The sequence below is a fragment of the Phocoena phocoena genome, chromosome 3 (assembly GCF_963924675.1).
Source record: "Phocoena phocoena chromosome 3, mPhoPho1.1, whole genome shotgun sequence".
In the NCBI taxonomy this organism is placed as follows: domain Eukaryota; kingdom Metazoa; phylum Chordata; class Mammalia; order Artiodactyla; family Phocoenidae; genus Phocoena; species Phocoena phocoena.
In genome coordinates, this window is record NC_089221.1 from 102,709,968 (window position 1) to 102,731,873 (window position 21,906).

At 34.1% G+C, this 21,906-nt stretch overlaps 1 protein-coding gene across 1 annotated transcript in view; it reads left to right on the forward strand.

The window, feature by feature from the left end:
* Window positions 1-21,906, forward strand: part of CSNK1G3 (casein kinase 1 gamma 3) — a 129,907-nt gene that overhangs the window by 91,068 nt on the left and 16,933 nt on the right. Inside the window, exons 7-10 of the mRNA XM_065874674.1 lie at window positions 5,737-5,822; window positions 5,940-6,024; window positions 8,229-8,374; window positions 11,281-11,376. Of these exons, the coding sequence (XP_065730746.1) occupies window positions 5,737-5,822; window positions 5,940-6,024; window positions 8,229-8,374; window positions 11,281-11,376 (413 nt within the window). The remainder of the gene's footprint in view (window positions 1-5,736; window positions 5,823-5,939; window positions 6,025-8,228; window positions 8,375-11,280; window positions 11,377-21,906) is intronic.

Consider the following 21,906-nt stretch of genomic DNA (forward strand, 5'->3'; position numbering starts at 1 on the left):
TAATTTTTAATGGTACCTGTTGTAAAGAAAATTGTCACTTTTTAATGTTTCAGTTGCTTAAAGCAAGGGTTCCTATAATAAGGATTTTTGCCTTTGAGAAAAACATGCATTTTCAAACAGGCCTTTGTAGTTAAGTGCTTTAAAAATGGGAACAGGGTTTAATAAGGGCCATATTACCTTTGGGAGAATGTTTTTCATCTAACACAATTGTTAAAAACCAGAAGGATGTATTCTTTCATTACAGTGTTTCAAAGAGAAAGCCTTCCTCATGACTTCTATTTCTTGGCAAATTTTACTTCCAAATTTGTCAGTTGATGATAGAACACAAAGAAAGGAATTATGAGGGTAAGGAGCATTAGCAGACCAAGTTTCAGTAGTACATTTATTTTACTAACTCATAGTTGTGGCTTAAATTTTTACATACTGTGTAGGTTATGAGACTACTACTGTTCTCTGAGACAAGCATGTCGGCAAGATCACCTACGACCATGGCTTATTGTCACTGTGGTAACTAAAGTCCCCCCTTGGATTGAATTCAAGGAATTGTCTTTATGGTGAATTCTTTTCCTTAATAAAGAATCCTACTGTAGGGCTCAGTACACTTGTCCCTTGGTATCCATGAATTGGTTCCAGGACCCCCTGAGGATACCAGAATCCGGGGGTGCTGGAACCCTTAATATAAAATCACATAGTATTTGCATATAACCTGCACACATTCTCCCATATACTTTAAATCATCTCTCGCTTATTTATAATAACTACTACAATGTAAACGCTTTGTAAATAGCTGCCAGCCCATGGCAAGTTCAAGTTTTGCTTTTTGGAACTTTCTGGAATTATTTTTTCATGGATATTTTCAGTCTGTGGTTGGTTGAATCCACAGATGCAGAACCCATAGATATGGTGGGCTCACTATATTTATATATCATTTAGCATTTAGCTTTAAAACCATATGCTATAATATACAGGTCTTGCTTGTGTATTGATTAATCTGTCCCCACATGTTTCATGTTTTTTGATGCTGTTGTAAATTTTATTGCTGTTCAAATTCATTTTCCAATTGTTCATTGCTAGTATAGAAATACAATTAAATTTTTTTTTTTTTGCGGTACACGGGCCTCTCACTGTTGTGGCCTCTCCTGTTGTGAAGCACAGGCTCTGGACGCACAGGCCCAGTGGCCGTGGCTCACGGGCCCAGACACTCCCGCGGCATGTGGGATCTTCCCGGACTGGGGCATGAACCCGCGTCCCCTGCATTGGCAGGCAGATTCTTAACCATTGCGCCACCAGGGAAGCCCCTACAATTAATTTTTATATGTTGACCTTGTATCCTATATTCTTGCTAAAACTCATTTACTAGTTCTAATAGATTTTTTTTTTTTTAGGATTTTTTTACATAAAAAATCATGTTGTTTGCAAAGAAGGATAGGTTCATTTCTTCATTTACAATCTGAATATCTTTTAATTTTTTTTCTTGCTTTTTTTGTACTGACAAGAACTTCCAGTACAACATTGAATAGAAAATGTGAGAGTGAACACCCTTGCTTTGTTCCTGATCTTAGGGGTGCCTTTCCTCATGTAAGAATTATATCGGTTGTAGGTTTTTCATAGAAGGCCTTTGTCAGAATGAAGAAGTTTCCTTCTTTTCCTCATTTGTTGAGAGTTTTTATCATAAATGCATGTTAGATTTTCTCAAGTACTTCTATATTTTTTGAGATGATCTTATGATTTATATCTTTTCTTCTTTAATTATGGAGAATTACATCGATTGCTTTTTGAAAGTTAAACCAACCTTAAAGTCATAGGGTGAACCCCACTTAGTCTGGTGTACTATCTTTTTAAGGATTTTGCATCTGTGTTGATGAGAGATATTTCCTGTAGTTTTCTTTGCTTATAACGCCTTTGTCTGGCTTTGGTAACGGTGTAATGAATTAACTTGGGAAGGGTTTCCTTCTCTTCTATTTCCTGAAAGAGTTTGTATAGAAATAGTATTGTTCCTTAAATGTTTAATAGAATTCACCAGTGATGGCATCTGGGCTTAGGGTTATATTTTGGGAAGATCAGAAATTAGAAATTAAATTTTGTTTAATTGGTATAGAGCTATTCACATTTTCTTCTTGAGGCAGTTTTGGTAATTTGTAGCTTTCAAGATATTTGTCCATTTCATGTAAGTTGTTGAATGTATTGGCATAATGTTAATTTGTAATATTCCTTTATCATCCTTTTAATGTCTGTAGGCTCTGTCCTGATGTCCCCTTGTTGCCCCGATATTAGTAATTTGTGTTTTCTTTCCTGTATCCTAATGAGGGGATTAATTTTATTGAACTTTTCAAATAACCAGCATTTGATTTAAAAATTTTCTACTGGTTATCCATTTTCTCATTGTTGGTTTTCTGATTTGTCATTATTTTCTCCTTCTACTTATTTTGGATGGTCTTAGCATCAACATAGATAAGTGAATCATAATACAGTCTTGAAATAGACCCATACATAGTAGCTCAATTGATTTTTGAGGATGGTGCAGAAGTTATTCAAGGGGAAAAGATAGCCTTGTCAAGAAACTGTGTGAGAAAACTAGGCATCAATATGAAAAAAAAGGAATCTAAACCCTTACCCCACAACAAAAGCAAACAAACAAAAAATACTTCAAATGATTCATAGATGTGTTAGAACCAAAACTATAGGATTTCTTGAAGGAAAAATAGGAGAAAATGTTTGTGACCTGTTCTTTGAAAGATACTGTTAAGAAAATGAAAAAAGCAAACTACAGTGTGAGAGAAAGTATTTGCAAAACTTATATCTGAAAATGACTTATATCCAAAATATACAAACAGCTCTTACAGATTTATTATGAGACAAATAGTACAATTTTTAAAAAATGGGTAAAATGTTTGGAAATGTGACAAAAAGATATATGAATGACCAGTAACACACGTGAAACAACATTCAAAAAAGGTCACCAGTGAAATTCAAATTAAATGACAGTGAGCCAACACTTCATGGCCATTAGCATGGCTAAATTTGAAAGAGTGACCATACTAAGTGTTTGACAGGCTCTAGAGCAACTGCAAGTCTAATGTATTGCTGGTGGAAATACAAAATGGCACAACCCCTTTGGAAAACAGTATGGAAGTTTCTTTTCTTTCTTTTTTTAAAAAAATAAATTTATTTATTTATTTTTGGCTGCATTGGGTCTTTGTTGCTGTGCATGGGTTTTCTCTAGTTGTGGTGAGCGGGGACTCCTCTTCATTTTGGTGCGTGGGCTTCTTATTGCTTGGCTTCTCTTGTCGCGGAGCACGGGCTCTAGGTGCATGGGCTTCAGTAGTTGTGGCATGTGGGCTCAGTAGTTGTGGCTCTTGGGCTCTAGAGTGCAGGCTCAGTAGTTGTGGTGCAGGGGCTTAGCTGCTGCTCCGCAGCATGTGGGATCTTTCCAGACCAGGGCTCAAACCCGTGTCCCCTGCATTGGCAGGCAGATTCCTAACCACTGTCCCACCAGGGAAGTCCCTAGAAGTTTCTTATAAAGTTAAACCTACACTTTCCATATGACGCAGTAATCCCACTCCTGGATATTTACCCAGAGAAATGAAAACATATGTCCACACAAAGACTTGTACAAGAATGTTCCTAACAGCCTTATTCACATTAACTCAAAACTGGAGTTACTCAAAGGTCCATCAATAAGTGAACGGATAAATAATTGTGGCAGTTAAAAGTAATGAGGTACTAATGCATACAACAACAGGAATGAAGCAAAGGAATCCAGACACTAGGGTCCATACTGTATGATCCTATTCATGTGAAACTCTGTAAAAAATCAAATTTACTATAGAGGGGTGAGTGGTTGAGACCAGGGGAGGGGGAGAATAACAGGCAAGGGGTAAAAGGGAATCTTTTGGAGTGTTGGAAATAATTCTTGATTGTGGCAGTACTTAGTTCTGTGTATTGTCAAAATTTATCAAACTGTACCCTTTAATAAGTGTATTTTATTATATGTAAAATTATACTAAAGTAAAAGAAGTTTCTTGTTTAGTGATTATCAAATCTGGTTGTACTTCAGAATCATCTGCTAAGCTTTTTAAAGTGTACATTCTTCTACCTTATGTCATACCCAAAGAATCAATGTTCAGCCTTAGGCCTGCTCATTTGAGGTTCTTAAAAGTTTCAGAGGTGATTCTGATTCTCAGTGGGACTTCAAAAATAATTTTTTTTCTTCCATGACTTTTCATTCTTAAGACTCCTAGGATCTAATAAAGTGAAATTTTAGCTATAAAAGGCATTACTGATTTTTTTCATGAATTCACATCCTGCTTTCATTAATGGCTTTTAGAAGAACTTTATATTACTTATTTTGGAAGTTTGCTATTTTTAATAGCATATGCTTACATTGTTAAAATATGAAAAATAAGAAAAATTCCCATTATATCACATTTTTGAGTATATGAAATGAGCTATTGAAATGTCCTGTTTAGTCCTCCAGTCTCATACCCCTAATTACTAATGATTTGATGCATATTTTCTAGATATTTCCCTATGCTTATAGAAAAGAGATATATTCTAATCTAGTTTTATATGTTTTTAAGTAGTCATTTATATATTTAAGTAGTATGCGTTGAGTGCCTGCTCTGTGGCAGCCTTTACACTAGGCCCTGAGGCTATTGAGCCAAAGAGATATCTGCTCTCCTGTGATGTTGTCAGATGGGAGGATAGATGTTGATTAAATAAAAACACAAACATATATATTAAAACTGTAGCAGGTGTTACAGAAGACAATTATAGAATATTGTAAGATTACATAGTAAAAATTAAAACCTTTTTTGACCCTTTTACCCTAGTTTGGTTCCATCTTTTGAAAAGTGTGCTTTTTCTAAAGTATTTAGTACTGCTTGGGTAGTATGAGTGTTCATTTGCACGAAACAACTTGCACATGAACATCCCCATATTAAAGTATTATTTTTTCCTCTCAGTGTTAGTCAGCAGTCTTGTATTATTTTAAAATACAAAGAAGACTTAAATATTTAACTTAAGTGACAAAAAATTGAAAAAAGATTCACTCAGCAAATATTTGTAAGTACCTCCCTGAGTCTTGGTCTGTGATCATCATTCAGTTATATGCTATATAACATTCTGTTACTAGAACAGCAATAGCAACTTGAAAGTGGCAATTTGTTCTGGCAGCATATTTTTGGTGCTGTCAGAGGAGTTATTACTGTTGGAGTGTGTCAAACACAGTGCTTTTAAAAATATGTTACACAATATACTAAGTGTATTTGATATTAATAGAGAGTATGTGGGGTGGAATTTTTGTGCTCATACAAGTTTAGGAGATGGAGAGCTAAAGTTAAACATTTTTAGCTCTAGGTATTTTCAAAACTTTTAATATGTTACATTCTGAATCTTTTAAGATGGAGCTGTAGTACACAGTGACTCTCTTTCTGATCGTGGAACCCTTTCCTCCTTGCCTTATAGTTCTATGAATAGATATTTAAGGAAAGAAATATATCTCCAGTAATATCTAAAAAAATCATAGTGGCATGTTTTAAAGATGCATGATAATTTTAATGTAAAACATTATTGTTTAAACATGATTTTTCTCTCTCGTAAGCACCAGATCTGTATTTTATATTTATATGCTGAGCTTTGGGGAATTAATTTACATATAAGGAAAGAATCATTTCTCCATTCTTGCATCCTAAACTGGGAAAGGAAAATGAAATTTATGTTTCTCTTATATTTCAGAACAAAGTAGAAGAGATGACTTAGAAGCTTTAGGTCATATGTTCATGTATTTTCTGAGAGGCAGTCTTCCTTGGCAAGGTTTAAAGGTAATTGTTTTTGTGTTTCCTTATTGAATTTCATAAATTGTTAATATATTAAGATGCTGTCTTCCACGTATTTAATTTTAAAATTATGTCTCAAGATTCTTTTTCTTTCTGTTTTAGGCTGACACATTAAAAGAGAGGTATCAGAAAATTGGAGATACAAAACGAGCCACACCAATAGAAGTGTTATGTGAAAATTTTCCAGGTAATGAATAATGCTGCATGTGCTTATTATACACAGAAAACTAGAACTGTTCATTTTCATTGCTTAAGTTGATAAGTACTTTTTTCATGCTTAAAAAATATGATTCAAAAGATATCAGCAGGACTTCCCTGGTGGCACAGTGGTTGGGAGTCCACCTGCCAATGCAGGGAACATGGGTTTGATCCCTGGTCCAGGAAGATCCCACATGCCGTGGAGCAGCTAGGCCCATGCACCACAACTACTGAGCCTGAGCTCTGGAGCCTGCAAGCCATAACTGCTGAGCCTGTGTGCCACAACTGCTGAAGCCCATGCGCCTAGAGCCCATGCTCCACAGCGAGAGAGGCCGCTGCAATGAGAAGCCCGTGCACCACAACGAGTGGCCCCTGCTCGCCACAGCTAGAGAGGGCCTGCGTGAAGCAACAAAGACCCAATGCAGCCAAAAATAAATAAATAAATAAATAAATTTAAAAAAGGAAAAAAAAGATGTCAGCATTTGATACACAGACCACAGGGCAATGTGTATATTCACTTTTGTAAAACAGTATTAATGGAAGAAAATTCATCTTTTAATACTGTTGACCAGTACCAGCTAAAGTAATATTTTCTTCAGTAGCATACTTTTAATAAGTTGAAATATTTGCTTAAAAATACTAACTAAAGTTTTGGTATACAATATTAGTCATTTGAGTCTCAATGTCAAGCTCAAAGGAGGTATGTGATGTATGATTTAGTCTAGTTTTCCAAGTACAGTAAAATCTTACTAACCTTACTACTTTTAGGCTAATTTTGTATTGGGGAGCTTTATGAAGATAGATTTACTCTCATGTAGATTTTTGGCAACTCATGTGAAATCAACAAAAATTTACTTAAGATTCCTAAGTCAATTAAGGGATAAGAATAATGTATCCCTAATGTTAAAATACCTGTTGTGATTTACGCAATAACATTAAATGAGAACCAAACTTGAAGATAGAAGATGGAACTTATATCTCACTTCAGTATTTACAGGTTCTCCTGTACAGTGCTGGCATTATTATTGTAATAGTATCAGCAGCATAATCTCAGGTAGCCCTTTTTCAAGTTTGCTTTTATTATTCATTGACAGTAAACTTTAATTATGTATTTTGCTTTCTTGCTATATAACATATAGAACTGGAAGATTAAAAGAAAAAATAGATTGATAGTACTAACAGTTTAGGTGTAGGCAGATTGGCTATACCTTATTAAGAAGCTTATACAAATTTCTGCAGGAAAAATGGGGGTGTCAAAGTAAATTAGCCAGGTGATTAGCTAGAAAGTGGAATAGTGGGAGAGTCACCATGTGACTGGGTCACTGGATGCTACTTTCATGCCTGTTAGGCTATGGGTGATCCTTTTCTTATTAGCTGCCATGAACAAATTGGATCCTACCATCTCTTATAATAGGTGCTTTTATGTGCTCTGATGGTTAAACACTGTTTTACTAATTGCTGACCATTTTGCTTATTGATTTTTATGGCTTTTTCTTTCTTTTACTTCTGGAAAATATGACCTTTAAAAAAATACATATCTCTAATATATTTGGGAATTATAATAGCATGCAAAGGTTTATGTATTATTAAATAATTGTTACATTTATGACCAGAAATTAAGAGAAGAATTAAACTGTCCTCCTGAATCTGTTTTAGCTTTATGTTGCTAGGTCAGTTGATTAGAATACGATTTAACCAAGGTTAAGAATTTGAATCTTCTATTGGTCATTTAGTGTCACTGATTCTAAAGGAAGTCCAGCAAGGTAGTGCAAATGCTTTCATGTATAAATCAGTTCCTATCAGTATTTAAAATAATTTTTAAAAATATGAGCTTAGTATGGTATTTTGTGATTAAATAATTATGCATTATTAAGTTTCTATTTCAACCTTGGATACTGTCCGAGGTTTCTATTAAAAATAATGTAAAATAAAAATTTTAGCCTTTCCTAATGAATTGAAACAAAAATAATGTTTGTTAAATCTCTGATTTATCTTTTGTCCCTATTTCCTTTCTTCCCTTCTTTCCCCCTTTAATTTCATTGTTATTAAGTTCATAATATTTTAAATTTTAGTAGAATTTTGTTACTTTTTCATGTTTTTATAATACCCTGTGCTTTTAGATATTTATAATTTTATTATTAATGAGTATTAGAAAAGTTTAATGAGAGAAAATTTTTATTTCCGTTCTAGAAGAAATGGCAACATATCTTCGTTATGTAAGAAGGCTAGATTTTTTTGAAAAACCAGACTATGACTACCTAAGAAAACTTTTTACTGACTTGTTTGATCGAAAAGGGTATATGTTTGATTATGAATATGACTGGATTGGTAAGCAGTTGGTGAGTACTCTAGGCTATATAATAAAAATAAAAGATTATTTGTAGTACTTAACCTTCTTTTTCATAGTACAGATCCTTTATTTAAAAGAGTTGAGAACAAATAATTTTTTATTTTGAAGTATAATTGATTTACAATATTATATTAGTTTTAGGTGTACAACAGTGATTCAGTATTTTTATAGATTATACTCCATTTAAAGTTATTACAAAATAGTAGCTATATTTTTCTGCACTGTACAGTATATCCTTATTGTTGATTTATTTCATACATAGTAGTTTGTCTCTTAATCCCATACTCCTGTCTTGCCCCTCCCCCCTTATTTCTCCTCACCGGTAACCACTAGTTTGTTCTCTATATGTGTAAGTCTGTTCCTATTTTGTTATATACATTTGGTTGTTTTATTTTTTAGATTCTACATATCAGTGATAATAGAGTATTTGTCTTTCTCTGTCTGAGTTATTTCACTAAGCATAGTACTCTAGGTCCATCCACATTGTTGCAGATAGCAGAATTTCATTCTTTTTTTTTATGGCTGAGTAATCATATATATGTGTGTGTGTGTGGGTGTGTGTGTATATCCATATCTATATCTGTATCATCTCCATATCTTCTTTATCTATTCGTCCGTTGGGCACTTAGTTTGCTTCCATATCTTCAATATTTTGGCTATTGTGAATAATGCTGTTATGAACATTGGGGTGCATTAGTGTTTTCGTTTTCTTTGGATGTATACCCAGCAGTGGAATTGCTGGATCATATGGTAGTTCTGCTTTTAGTTTTTTGAGGAATCTCCATACTGTTTACCATAGTGGCTGCACCGATTTAAATTCCCACCAGTAATGCACAAGGGTTCCATTTTTTCCATATCCTCACCAACACTTACTATGTCTTGTCTTTTTTATAATGGCCATTCTGACAAGTGTGAGGTGACATCTCATATGGTTTTGATTTGCATTTCTCTGATGATTCGCAGTGTTGAGCATTTTTTAATGTACCTGTTAGCCATCTGTATGTTTTCTTTGGAAAAATATTAATCCAGGTTGTCTGCCCATTTTTTAAAGGGTCCTTTGTTTTTTTTGGTATTGTATGAGCTGTTTATAAATTTTGGATATTAACCTCTTGTAGGTTATATCATTTGCAAATATTTTTTCCCATTCAGTAGGTTGTCTTTTCATTTTGTTGATGCTTTTCTTTGCTGTGCAAAAGCTTTTAAGTTTTATTAGGTCCCATTTGTTTATTTTTGCTTTTGTTTCTCTGCCTTAAGAGACAGATCTAAAAAATATTTCTACAATTTATGTCAAAGAGTGTTCTGCTTATGTTCTCTTCTAGGAATTTTATGGTTTCATAGATAAAGGTCTTTAATCCATTTTGAGTTTATTTTTGTATATGGTGTTAGGAAATGTTCTAATCTCATTCATTTACATGTAGCTGTCCAGTTTTCCCGTCACCACTTATTGAAGAGACTGTCTTTTCTTCATTGTATATTCTTGCCTCCTCTTTCATAGATTAATTGACTACAAGTGTGTGGGTTTATTTCTGGGCTGTCTGTTCTACTCCATTGACGTATATGTCTGTTGTGCCAGTACCATGCCGATTTGATTACTGTAGCTTTGTAGTATAGTCTGAAATCAGGGAGTGTGATACTTCCAGCTTTGTTCTTTTTTTCTCAAGATTGCCTTGGCATTTCAGGGTCTTTTGTGGTTCCATATACATTTTAGGATTGAGAATAAATAGTTTTTTAAAGGGTTCATTTTATTTCTTTTTTATGGATGTTTCGGGTAGCATAATATAAAAATTATTCTTTGAATTTTGTAAAAACCGTACATTTGGAGTCTACTTTTTAGAGTGATGAGTTATTTTGAATGTTTTACTTCTGATTTAGTTCTTAATGTCAAATATACTTTTTAAAAATATAATATTCTAGTGATAACTTTTAAAAGATCAGCTAGTTTTTTTCCTTTAGTCATCTTTCAAAGCATTTGTAATTTTAAAATATGTGTTAATTATTCTAGCAGTTTTAGGTTATCTTGGAATAGACTGATACTTATATATTGGAGCATGTTTAGGTTTTAAAAACTGTACCAAGTTTTCATAGTTAAAAAAAAAATTGTCTTGATCATAACTGTGGGATGGGTGTCATTACTTAAATGAAGTTATCGTTAAATTCTTTCTTTGAAGTGGTGACTTCCAGAAAATCAAATATGTATTCTCACTAGTCTTTTATTTTTAAATAAGTAAGAATGCCTTACAAAATTTTCTATAATTATGGCTCACTGTTAGCAAATTTTTTTCCAGATTTGGAACTGCTGAACTCTCAGATTCAAGTATTTTTGAACAACTGACTTACTTAAGCGTTTAATCTGTATTTTTCTTAACTCCAAAGTGATTTAAATACATATAGTATCTAAAATACAAATCTGAATATACTTTGATTAAAGTATTTATATGAAGTTTTGAATTATATTTGAAAATTTAAATTTTATATAAGCCTCTTCTGAGCTAAAATATTGACAGTAAGCAATTTTATTAGCTTATTTAAAAAACTATTCCCTTAATTTTCTTAAAATAATTTTTTCCGTTTATATATTGGCTTTGGAAATGAGAAACATAAACAAATACACTTTCATTTTTTTGATATGAAAAAGTAACCTAAAAGTAATGACAGTATTAGAAGGTCTTTTGTTGATACAAAAATAAATAGTTGATATTTTGAAAATACTTTAAAAAGTAGCTATAATCTCTTTGTTGTATTTAACAACATATTTTAGGAAAGATATCTTTTCTTAAGGCCTTACTTTATTTAACAGTGTCTTTTTTTTTCCCCTGATTATGTTAAGTAGCTAAATAATTTTAAATAAGAGTTCTGAAATTGAATGCACTGATTCTAATTGTTATTGTATTGTAGCCTACTCCAGTGGGTGCAGTTCAGCAAGATCCTGCTCTGTCATCAAACAGAGAAGCACATCAACACAGAGATAAGATGCAACAATCCAAAAATCAGGTTTGCTGCCCTTTTAGATATGAAGTGTCTTAATTTGCTTCTGTATTACCTTCTCACAGTTTATAAATATATTTGTTGTTTTATCATGTGCAGATGACAGCTTTATATGTGTATGCATTTGCGTGTATACATACTTGTATATACGTATTGAAGGATTGAAATACATGTTTTTTTCTTTTATAAAGCAGACTATATACACACATATTAAGGATAGAAAATGAAAATGCATATATTTTCAATAGCTAGACTCCTTCCCCTAATGTTCACATTAAAAATGTTTAATCATAAATCCTAATTAGTGGTATAAGTTAGTATAATAAACTTTGAGCAATGTTTGATATTCTGTTAGAATGGAAGTATCTGGATACCCTGTTGGAATGAATTGTAATAGCAGTTGGTCTTTCTAACTATAGTCTAGTTTAGTGAACTAAATTATCTACTGAGCTCCTGTTATTTGGAAACTACTATTCTCCACAATGCAGAAATTCGGAAGTAAGGAAAACATATAACCTGTAAGAAATGATTTTGTAATCAGTGGCTAAGACCTCTCTCAGCCTCTGGAATCAGTCATACCTGGATATGGCTCGACCCTGGGCAGATTACTCATTCACTTAAAGCCTCAGTTCTCATCTATAAAATAAAAATAATTCATTTAATTCCTAGCATATAGTAAGCTTTCATTAAGTCTCAACTCTCGTGGCTGGTATTACTGTTATCATTATTACAATAAATTCACAAATAACTACATTACAATGCAGAATAAACTCTACCATAGGAAATACATTAATAAAGTGCCAAGGAGGATCATTGGAATATGTAGGATCTATAAAGATTTTATGGCAAAGATAGCTTTTGAGATGAGCCTGAAGAATGAATGGAATTTTTAAAGGCAGGTGAAGGAATAAGAGCATTTTGGGGAGAGTGAACAGTAAAAAATATAAAGCAGAAGTTTAAAAATGTAGAATATGTTTGAGGAGAAATAAGCAGTTGGCTTGGAGCAGAGAGTAGGTTCAAGACAAGGCATAGAAGATTCATTGAAGAATTTGTATTTCCTGGGTAAGGTATATTGGAAGCTGTTGAAATTTTTGAACGTTTTCACTCTTCTTATTTTTGTATAAGGAAGCTTTATTGAATCCTTTTGACGTAAAAATTTTTGCTGTCACCCTGAGTTAAACAGGCCTTTAGAATTTTGTGTTATAACCCTTTTTGGAGGAGGATAGTGTGTTATTCTTTTTGTATCCCATCAGGGTTCAGGTTTCAGGTGAGGGTTAAATAAGAAATGAAATCAAAGAAAAAACACAACTTATTAAAAATAAAAGCCAAATAAAATGCTGCATTTAAGAAATATTTAACAACATTATGCTTTAAAGTATAGAGAATTTTAAAAGATTAGTTTTATAATTTCACCTTAGAAAAATTGGGCCAGTAAAGGGTATTATATATAAATTACTTCCAATACAAATTACAACTTGTTGATAGCTTGAGTATTCTGATAAGATGCTGTATATAGAAAGAAATGGGAGAAATCAAAACTTGGAGTTTGTGTTTTATAAATCAGTTAATTTCTCAAATGTACGTGGAAGAAGATCAGTAATTCATGTTCTGTGAAGATCTCCACTTGAGCTGTTAGGTATTGTAATAAGTGAAACTCTTCTTTTATTGTTGAGTTAAATTTTTGTTGAAATAAATTTAAATGTTTTAAAGGTTAACTTTCTACATGTTTCAGATATATCTTGCTAGCTCAATTGCCAGCTCACTGAGGGTGGGAACCATATTTTGTTGATGTAGTACTTGTTGCACTAAATGTAAGGAGTCAGTTTTTTTCTCAGAAAAGCCTTTAGGAGAGCTTATATATTGAATTTGAAACCAGGACATGCAGATTCTTACCATGATAGAAACACTGTATATCTAGAAAAAATTTCTTAACTATCTGTGATGCAGTAAACAGCTTAAGTTGTGTGATAAACCCATAGTTCACAATCCCAAAAGAAGAAAGGTTAATTCTTTAAATGTCTGAAACCTTTGTAATGTCCCCAGATAAACAATTGTAACTTAGAGTCAATGGTTGAAGTTCAGGGAGTCTGGAAATTTTACAGAAAATGTTGGGTGCATGCAAATGTTTGTTCTGAGGCAAGGTTGCATAGCTCTTACTGTCTTCTTAAAAGGTCCATGGTTCCCAAATGTTGCCTGCTGTCCTACGCAACATTTAGATCTTTGTCTCTCTTTTAGTATGATTTTCATTCTTTCATCTTGTTAATATTTGGTCTTGCCTAATTTATTTCACTTTAACCCTACAAATCTGCTAAATTCTGGTGATAAATTTGGAGGATTTAATGAAAAGATATTATAGAACTGTCATAATTGCTTTGATGACATATTTCATGCCAAAGAATGCAGTTTTTCGTTGTACAGTTTAATTTAGGAAGTTTAGTGCCGGAACGTTTATTCTTTGTGTCCACTTGATTTCAACATCTCTTCCCCTAAAGGGTTACTCTGGCTCCTGATATGCTTAGGCTCCGTATAGCCCAGTGTACTTGGCACTTTGTGGCATGATTTTCCTTACTTTGGTTGAAAAAGAAAGAAAAGAGCCCTGAAGTCTTTAGAACATAATGTAATTGTGATAAGGAGCTAGGTAGTAATATTGGAAGAGCAGTAGGCTCTCAGTTTAAATCCTTTGTGTACTCTTTGCTACCTCTATGACCTTAGAGAAGTATTTACTGTTTCAGTGTCTTCATCAGTAAAATGAGGGTGATACTGTCTATCTCAAAAATGAGATAACACATATAAAGCAGCTAATGCAGAACCAAACGTAATAGAAACTTAAATATTGTATACCTTCCCCCTCTTCTTATTAGTGCTGTCCACATTTTCCTGAAACATAGAAATTGACCCCTATTAAGCAGTTACTCCTAATTCTGTTACTAGATTATTATTAGTTTGTGGTTATTGCCATACAAGTTTGCCAGATCATCTAAAAGCTTCAAGAATTATCAGCCTATTTCATGGAAATGGGTTTCTTAATTTGAACCAGATAAAAAGATCAAGGAGGCAAAGAGATTCATATATGTAAGATTGTCACTTAAAAAAATTGTTTACCATATCCTCTTGGTATTCTATATAGCACTTCTCGCTTTTCGAAGAATTTTTCTGTTTTCTTGTATTATCCTCATAATCAGAAACAGGGTACTAAGCAAGAAGAGAAAAGTTTTCTGGGACCTTAAGTATGGCTGTTTGAGTACTATCTTTTTATTCACCTTGCTAGAAGTAGTTCCTCATCAGAAAACTAATGGGGACCTCTACTGTAAGAAAATATAGTGGATGGCTTTTTAAAACATTTCATGGTTTATTTGGAGTACTTTCTTGACCACGTCACTTTTACCTCTCTAGTTTTTGTTAACTTTATAAAGTTAACAAGTGGAGTCTATGATATCTAAAGTCCTTTCACTTCTAAAATTCTGTGATTCTATTTTATTTTTGTGGTTGATCATTACATTATTGTAGCATTTTAACTGAAATCTCTCCATGTTCAATATGCAAAGATAACTACATCTGTGACTCAGAATAGTAAGGGTATTTTAAATTTCCTTTTATACGATTGTTTTCTATATTATAAGGATGAGATGTTTAACATTTTGGGTTTCTCTTCTTCCATGCATGCCACATGCATTAAATAAATGGCAGTCGGCAGACCACAGGGCAGCTTGGGACTCCCAGCAGGCAAATCCCCATCATTTGAGAGCTCACCTTGCAGCAGACAGACATGGTGGCTCGGTACAGGTATTTTCTGATTTTTGCATGAGTGATTATTTCCCAAATCTATACAACTAACCCTTTTTGGAACTCATGGCATGATTTCATATCCTAATGAAAATCTTGTTGCTGAACCTCCATAATTCTATTCCTTTGTATTTAACCAAAAAGCAGAATTAACATGGTCTAGCAAGACCAACAGGGATACTAAGATTTTGCCTTTGTTCATTTTTACAAGCATATGCAACAGTATTTAAGTAAGTTGTACTCAAAATAGGTTAGAAAAACAAAATGTATTACTTGAAATATGTGTTAAACTTGATTTTCCAATAATAAGCTCAGTCTTTTTTCATGCTTTAAGTAATAGAACATTTTTTATATCTTTTCCTTTTCATTGATTTTGCCTCCTTCAAACTTAGTTAAGTAGATATCTAACTTTTTCATCCTCAGTCCTTAGAATGTACTTTCTGATTAATTGGTCAAATAAACATGACCCTAATTTTTTTTTTTTTTTTTTTTGCGTTATGCGGGCCTCTCACTGTTGTGGCCTCTCCTATTGCGGAGCACAGGCTCCGGACGCGCAGGCTCAGTGGCCATGGCTCACGGGCCCAGCCGCTCCACGGCATGTGGGATCCTCCTGGACCAGGGCACAAACCCATGTCCCCTGCATCAGCGGGCGGACTCTCAACCACTGCACCACCAGGGAAGCCCCATGACCCTAATTTTATCATTACATATTTTGTTTGTACTTGGAGAAAATAGCACATGGAGAAAATAATTTCAAGGACAAGTATTTATTAAATATTTCCCTCAACTGTCTGGGTATTTACAAAAATTTAAAGCTGTCCCTTATTCTTTTTGATGTGTTCCTTTTCCCCCCCTTTTCTATATATTTAGAGATAGCTACTATATTCTGCCCTCACATGCCCCTCTAAATTTTAACCTTTTGTATGTATTATAAAAACAGAAAAAGATTACTGAGTCTCTTATTTCTTTTAAAAATGTCAGTTGAAGGTAATCTGAATGCTGGTTTAAAGAAATTGAGATGATAAATGTTATCTTAATCCATTTCAATCTAGAACCTAGATTTGATTTTTTTTCCTCCACATATTTCCACTTGAACAATTTTCTATTATGTGTTACCAAATCTGCATTTTTCTTAGTATGTATATATACATATACACACACACACACACATATATGTAATCTGAATCTATGCTTGGGTTTTATTCTTTATTGATTTGAATTCTAAAATATCAGTTCTTACTAGTTATCCTGTTTTTCCCATCTTTAACTTTTAGAGGTAACTTAAATTGTGAAACCAAGTATTTTTTAAAGAACTTCGTAGTCTATGGAACTTTCAGTCATGTGTGTAACACAAGTATTTGAATAGCGCTGTCAAAGTCTAGAGTGAGGGATTCAGAGGCAAGGGTGCCTGAATTGTAAAATTTTTTGTGACCCAAATTCATATCACTGGAAAGTTAATTGAGAAAATTATGTTTAATTCCCATAAACACAAACTGGATTGTGTATGTATCTGTGTACGTTTATGTGTTTCTAAGTATTGTATGTTTTTATAGCAGGTGTCTTGCTCAGTGTTCAGGGAAATCTGTAACAATTAAGACACTATTAGAAAGCTTTCCTACCACTTCTGTACCATTACCATAAATTTATCTTTAGTTTTTTCTTACTTTGTGGAATTCCCAGAGATGGCTCATGGGATCTCTTTGGACTGTCAAAGGGTGAATGAGTTTGATTATTGGCTCATCACTCAAAAACTTTGTTCTATTCTTTCACATGTTCTCAAAGATATATTTCCACTCTGCTCATGTCTCATCATCTCTTTAAAACTTTACTGCCTTGTAGAGATTACATCTGGCTTCATTCTAATATTCCGTAAGTGATCAGTTTACTTACTAGAATTCTGGTAATACATAAGTAAGACAAAAAATTTTACACTATTTTTCATTTACTTCCTGAATTAACTAACTTGATGTGATGAACATTAAGGTAGTTTTACTGTCATGAAGAATTTGCTAGCAGCCTAGGTAAGATCATGCCTGAATCTTGCCCCACTCCAAAATGTTGAATTTATTTATAATTTTTATCCTACCCACTTTCAAAATTTGAAAAGTTATAATATGACACTGGTATAATTGGACTAATGAAATTGTAATTTAAAAATTAATAATAGAGGAAATAAAAATACCTTAAATCTGAGCTTATATGATTATTACGATAATTGAATACTATATTTGACTTTGAATGAAGGAAGAAAGGAAAACAATGTGTTCTTTCATTCTCATTATCTGATAAAGAGAAAAATCTTTTTACTAATACAAAAGTATGAGTAGGGCTTCCCTGGTGGCGCAGTGGTTGAGAGTCCGCCTGCTGATGCAGGGGATGCGGGTTCGTGCCCTGGTCTGGGAAGATCCCACATTCCACGGAGCGGCTGGGCCCGTGAGCCGTGGCCGCTGAGCCTGCGCGTCCGGAGCCTGTGCTCCGCAACGGGAGAGGCCACAACAGTGAGAGGCCCGCGTATCGCAAAAAAAAAAAAAAAAAAAAAGGACAATGTAAAAGTATGAGTAGAATTTGCCTTGAGGTTCTTTGTTCTATGGTTCTTAAACCACCTGTTGGACAATGTTCAAGTATTAGCTTTGCAAGAAATATAAAGACTTTAAATGGCAATTGAAAAAATTATCCTCAACAAATACTAAGGGCGTATCATCAAATAGTTTCTCAGGAAAGACATTTCCAAAATAAGTAGGTTGGTGTCTGTTAATAAAATGTATGCCAGCACCTCTTGCCTTTTTGACTGGACCTACAGAAAAATCCTCAGATACTCATTATATCACATGTCCTTTTAATAGGAACTGCACGTTGGAGTCTACATTTGAACTCCTTATCTTTTCACAATTATTATGTATATTATTGCAGATCAGACATATAGGTTACCAAGTTGATTTAATTGTGGTGAGCAGCATAAGCATAAGTTCAAATTCTGTACCTTAGATTATTCATCAGTGACATGGAGATAATAATAGCTCTACTTATGGTTTTGTTGTGAGAATTTTTTTAAAAAGTATTTAGCACAGAGGCTGGGGCTTAGGAAGTACTAAATAGTAGAATAATCTATTGCTTTTGCAAATTAGGAAACTTGACTAGTATTTTTTTTTTTTTTTTTGCGGTACACGGGCCTCTCACCGTTGTGGCTTCTCCCGTTGCGGAGCACAGGCTCCGGACGCGCAGGCTCAGTGGCCATGGCTCACGGGCCCAGCCGCTCTGCGGTATGTGGGATCTTCCTGGACCGGGGCACGAACCCGTGTCCCCTGCATCAGCAGGCGGACTCTCAACCACTGCGCCACCAGGGAAGCCCTTGACTAGTATTTTTATCCATCTCTAAGAAGTGAAGTATAGAGATACAGCCAAACGAATGCATTGTGAAATGGGATTTATCTAATTTTATTCTTTCTCTTTAGTGAAATCATGTTAATTTACTAACCAGAAGGATAATGCTATACATTTGATAAACTTTTCCCACTTAAGAGACTAAGAATAATATTCAGATACCTTAAAGAGTTTATTTTGAATCTGTTCTTGGCTTTTATGTGTTTTGGAAAAGCTCTTAGGGGAACAAGTATGCCCCCTCCTGCTCCCCTTAGAATCACTGGTAATAAATATGGCTGAGAAGCCTAGACCTACCACTTTCAGTTTCTTGGCTATTCGTTATTCAGCAAATATATATAAATGTCTACTGGGTGCTCGGCACTGTGCTAGGTTCTTTGAATAAAAGGGAGAGTAACAAATATGGTGCCTGTCCCCGTGGAGCTTTCAGTTAATGGGAAAGGCTAATAAACAGGCAGTGTGATAAGTGGAGAAAGTACAAGGTGCTATGAGAATATATAGTAGAAGCACCTAACTTGGGTTTAGCGGGTTAAGTTTTCCTGGAAAAAAATGGTATTACTTATATTTTTTACACATTTTCAGTGAAGAATCAGTAGGACTTAGCAGTCGAAGAAGGTAGAAGGGGTTAAGAAAGGGAGTGTACCAGGCAGAGAAAACAACATACCTAAGACTGTGGAGGAGAGATTGACAGATTGAGGAATTAAATGCAGTTTGGTCAAGCTGGTACGTATTGAGAAATGAGACTGACAGGTAGGCAGGAGGCAAGTCGTGAAGGACCTAAAAGGTCTTGTTATTAAATTTGGACTTTGGTCTGAGGGTATTGAGTAGCCATAAAGAGAATTAGATAGAGAACTAATTTGATTAGGTTAGTATTTACAAAGCTTACTTTTGCTGGAGACTAGATTGAAGGGAGACAAGTCTAAGGCAAGGACACAACTCTCAAAAGTCCACAGCTGAGGAGAGATGATGGGTAGTGGAGATGAAGAGAAATAAAAGGACTTGAAAGATAATTAGAAGTTAGAATTTAGTTGGGTATGGGGGTTGAGGGAAAGGGATGGGTCAGTTATCCCTCTCTGATATTTTCTACCTGGCAAATCAGGATTTCCAAAATTAGGTTTTAAAAGGTACCACTCGCAGCAGATAGTACTAGTCTCTAATTCCACTGTGTTGAGCCTTTCACTGTAACACAGTCCATGGAGCTCGATGCTGACTAAAAATCTGATCCAAAAAAGGCTGAGAGGTCATGGCAAGCAGAGGGAGGAAGACAGCTGTTAAGGGCACTACTATTTTACATGGTATGGGATACCTTCTGATTGTTTGGAAAGCTCCTCTGCTTTGCATTTAAGGAACAATGTGACACTGGGGAAAAAAGGACAGAATCACAAGCGGTGCAGATGTGTTATGCAGCCAGAATAACATTATGAAATGTAAGAATAACATTAATTGTTGTAATAAGCAGTCTGATATTTTAGTCGGTGTCACTTCAGAAATACAGATACAGGTGATGATAACAGAAAAAGAATTAGACACATGTATCCTGAAACGGTAAGGAAACGTGATTAAAAGTCAGAGGAGTAATAGATGTCATATCTGAGTTAGTTCTCCATCATGCTAATTGTTAATGCAGACTTTCTAAAATGTTTGAGATAACCAGTTTCAGTTTTCTTTATCAAGTCTTTGAAAATACTGAGGTACTAACAAGGAAAAGAATTGAGTAACTAGAACAGTCCTATCTTTCTATTCATTGTTTTCTGGGGTACTGAAGTCTGAATAAGAGAGGGAGTTGTGGAAGGGGAGTAGTTGCTGCCTTTATTACATAAATAATTTCCAGTTCACCTTTTTTATTTAGTTTAGGGGATTCCTTGTTTAGTTATAATTGGGGTAAATCAGCATTACGCATTTGTTTCGATATTCTTTTTTTTTTTTTTTCCTGGCAGTAAAGAAAGATTTTAATAACTACTGTAGTAGGGAAGAGAATCTAGTGTAAACTGAGCTCGCTTTTCCCAAAACAAAAGGCAGGAGACTTTTTAAATGCTGTGGTTTTCTCGACTAAAAATATATATTCACAACCTAAAAGTTTAGAGTTATGTTTAATTCTGCAGGAAGTTTTAGGACGTCAAGCCCAGAGGGCAGTATGTCAAGTAACCCTTAGAGAACTGCTCCAAGGAGGTGATGGGGGGAGCTAGGATAAATAGGAGTTTTGCAGCAAAGGGCAGGTAGTGTGAACATCAAAAGATTATTGTTAATTAAAGAAAACCAGATATCTCAAGTTAAGGAATTTAGCACTTTGCCAGTAACATCTCGAAAGACTGAAATACTCAAATAGAGTGCTCTGCTTAATACTTATGTAAGTGAACATTAGATCGAGAATCCGTTTTGGTTTCTCTTTTGTTGAAAGTCACTGAGAATGTCACTGGCCTTTGGATTATCAATTGGAATATCAAGAATATTAATTGTAACTCTATAGCTTTTAGAATATGTTAGAAAGTTGGTTTCATATAGTTATGTGAACCCTAGCACAGGTCCAGTAAACTCTTTGGAAGTTACTCTTTTAACTATATCTTATTTACTAGTGTGCTTTCTTATAGATGACTTTTAGAAAAAGCTGAGTGGGTAAGTAAAATAGGTAATCTTTTAATATTTCTAATATATTTATTGGATAGATGAAGATCTGGTTAATTAATATATTGTGCCTCTACTGAGCGCTTGGTAACATTCTTCAAGACTCCAAATTAGGAAGATAGTAGTGTAACTAATTTGAATCAATTATATTTGGAAACTGTATTAATTGGCCTTTTGACATGGTTGATCACAAAGATACCATGTGTTATCTTTGTACTCAAGTCCGTGAGAATGACTTCTTTTGGAATTAGATTGGGCAGGCAGCCATTAAATGGACCATTGTTTTTCTCCCACGCTGCACGCTGTTTCCCCACCGCCTCCCCTTCAATTCTGATACAGTGATAGTAAAACTTGGCCTAGTTGCCTTTTTTTTTATAAACCTTTTAAAACAAGAATTGCACTGTTTCTTATCAAGTGGGAATAACAGAAATTTTCTTTAAGAACAAGAACAGCAGCAACAAAATCCCTGAATTTTCTTTTGAAATGTCAAACCTCAAGGCATCTGTGATTTTTAGATATACTTTTGTTAAGGAGCCTGATAAACACTAATATTTCAGAGATTCTTATGTTCTAGTGTGAGTTATAATTCTAGAAATGTCACCGAAATGGAATCATTCTTCAAAATTTGGCTTACAAAAATAAGCCAAATTTTGGTTTCCAGGAAGATATTGACATATTATTTATAATATTATGTCTTTGGTTCTTCCTCTAAAATCTGTTTGCAAAAAGACCACTAGTTTTCTTAAGTGGAAA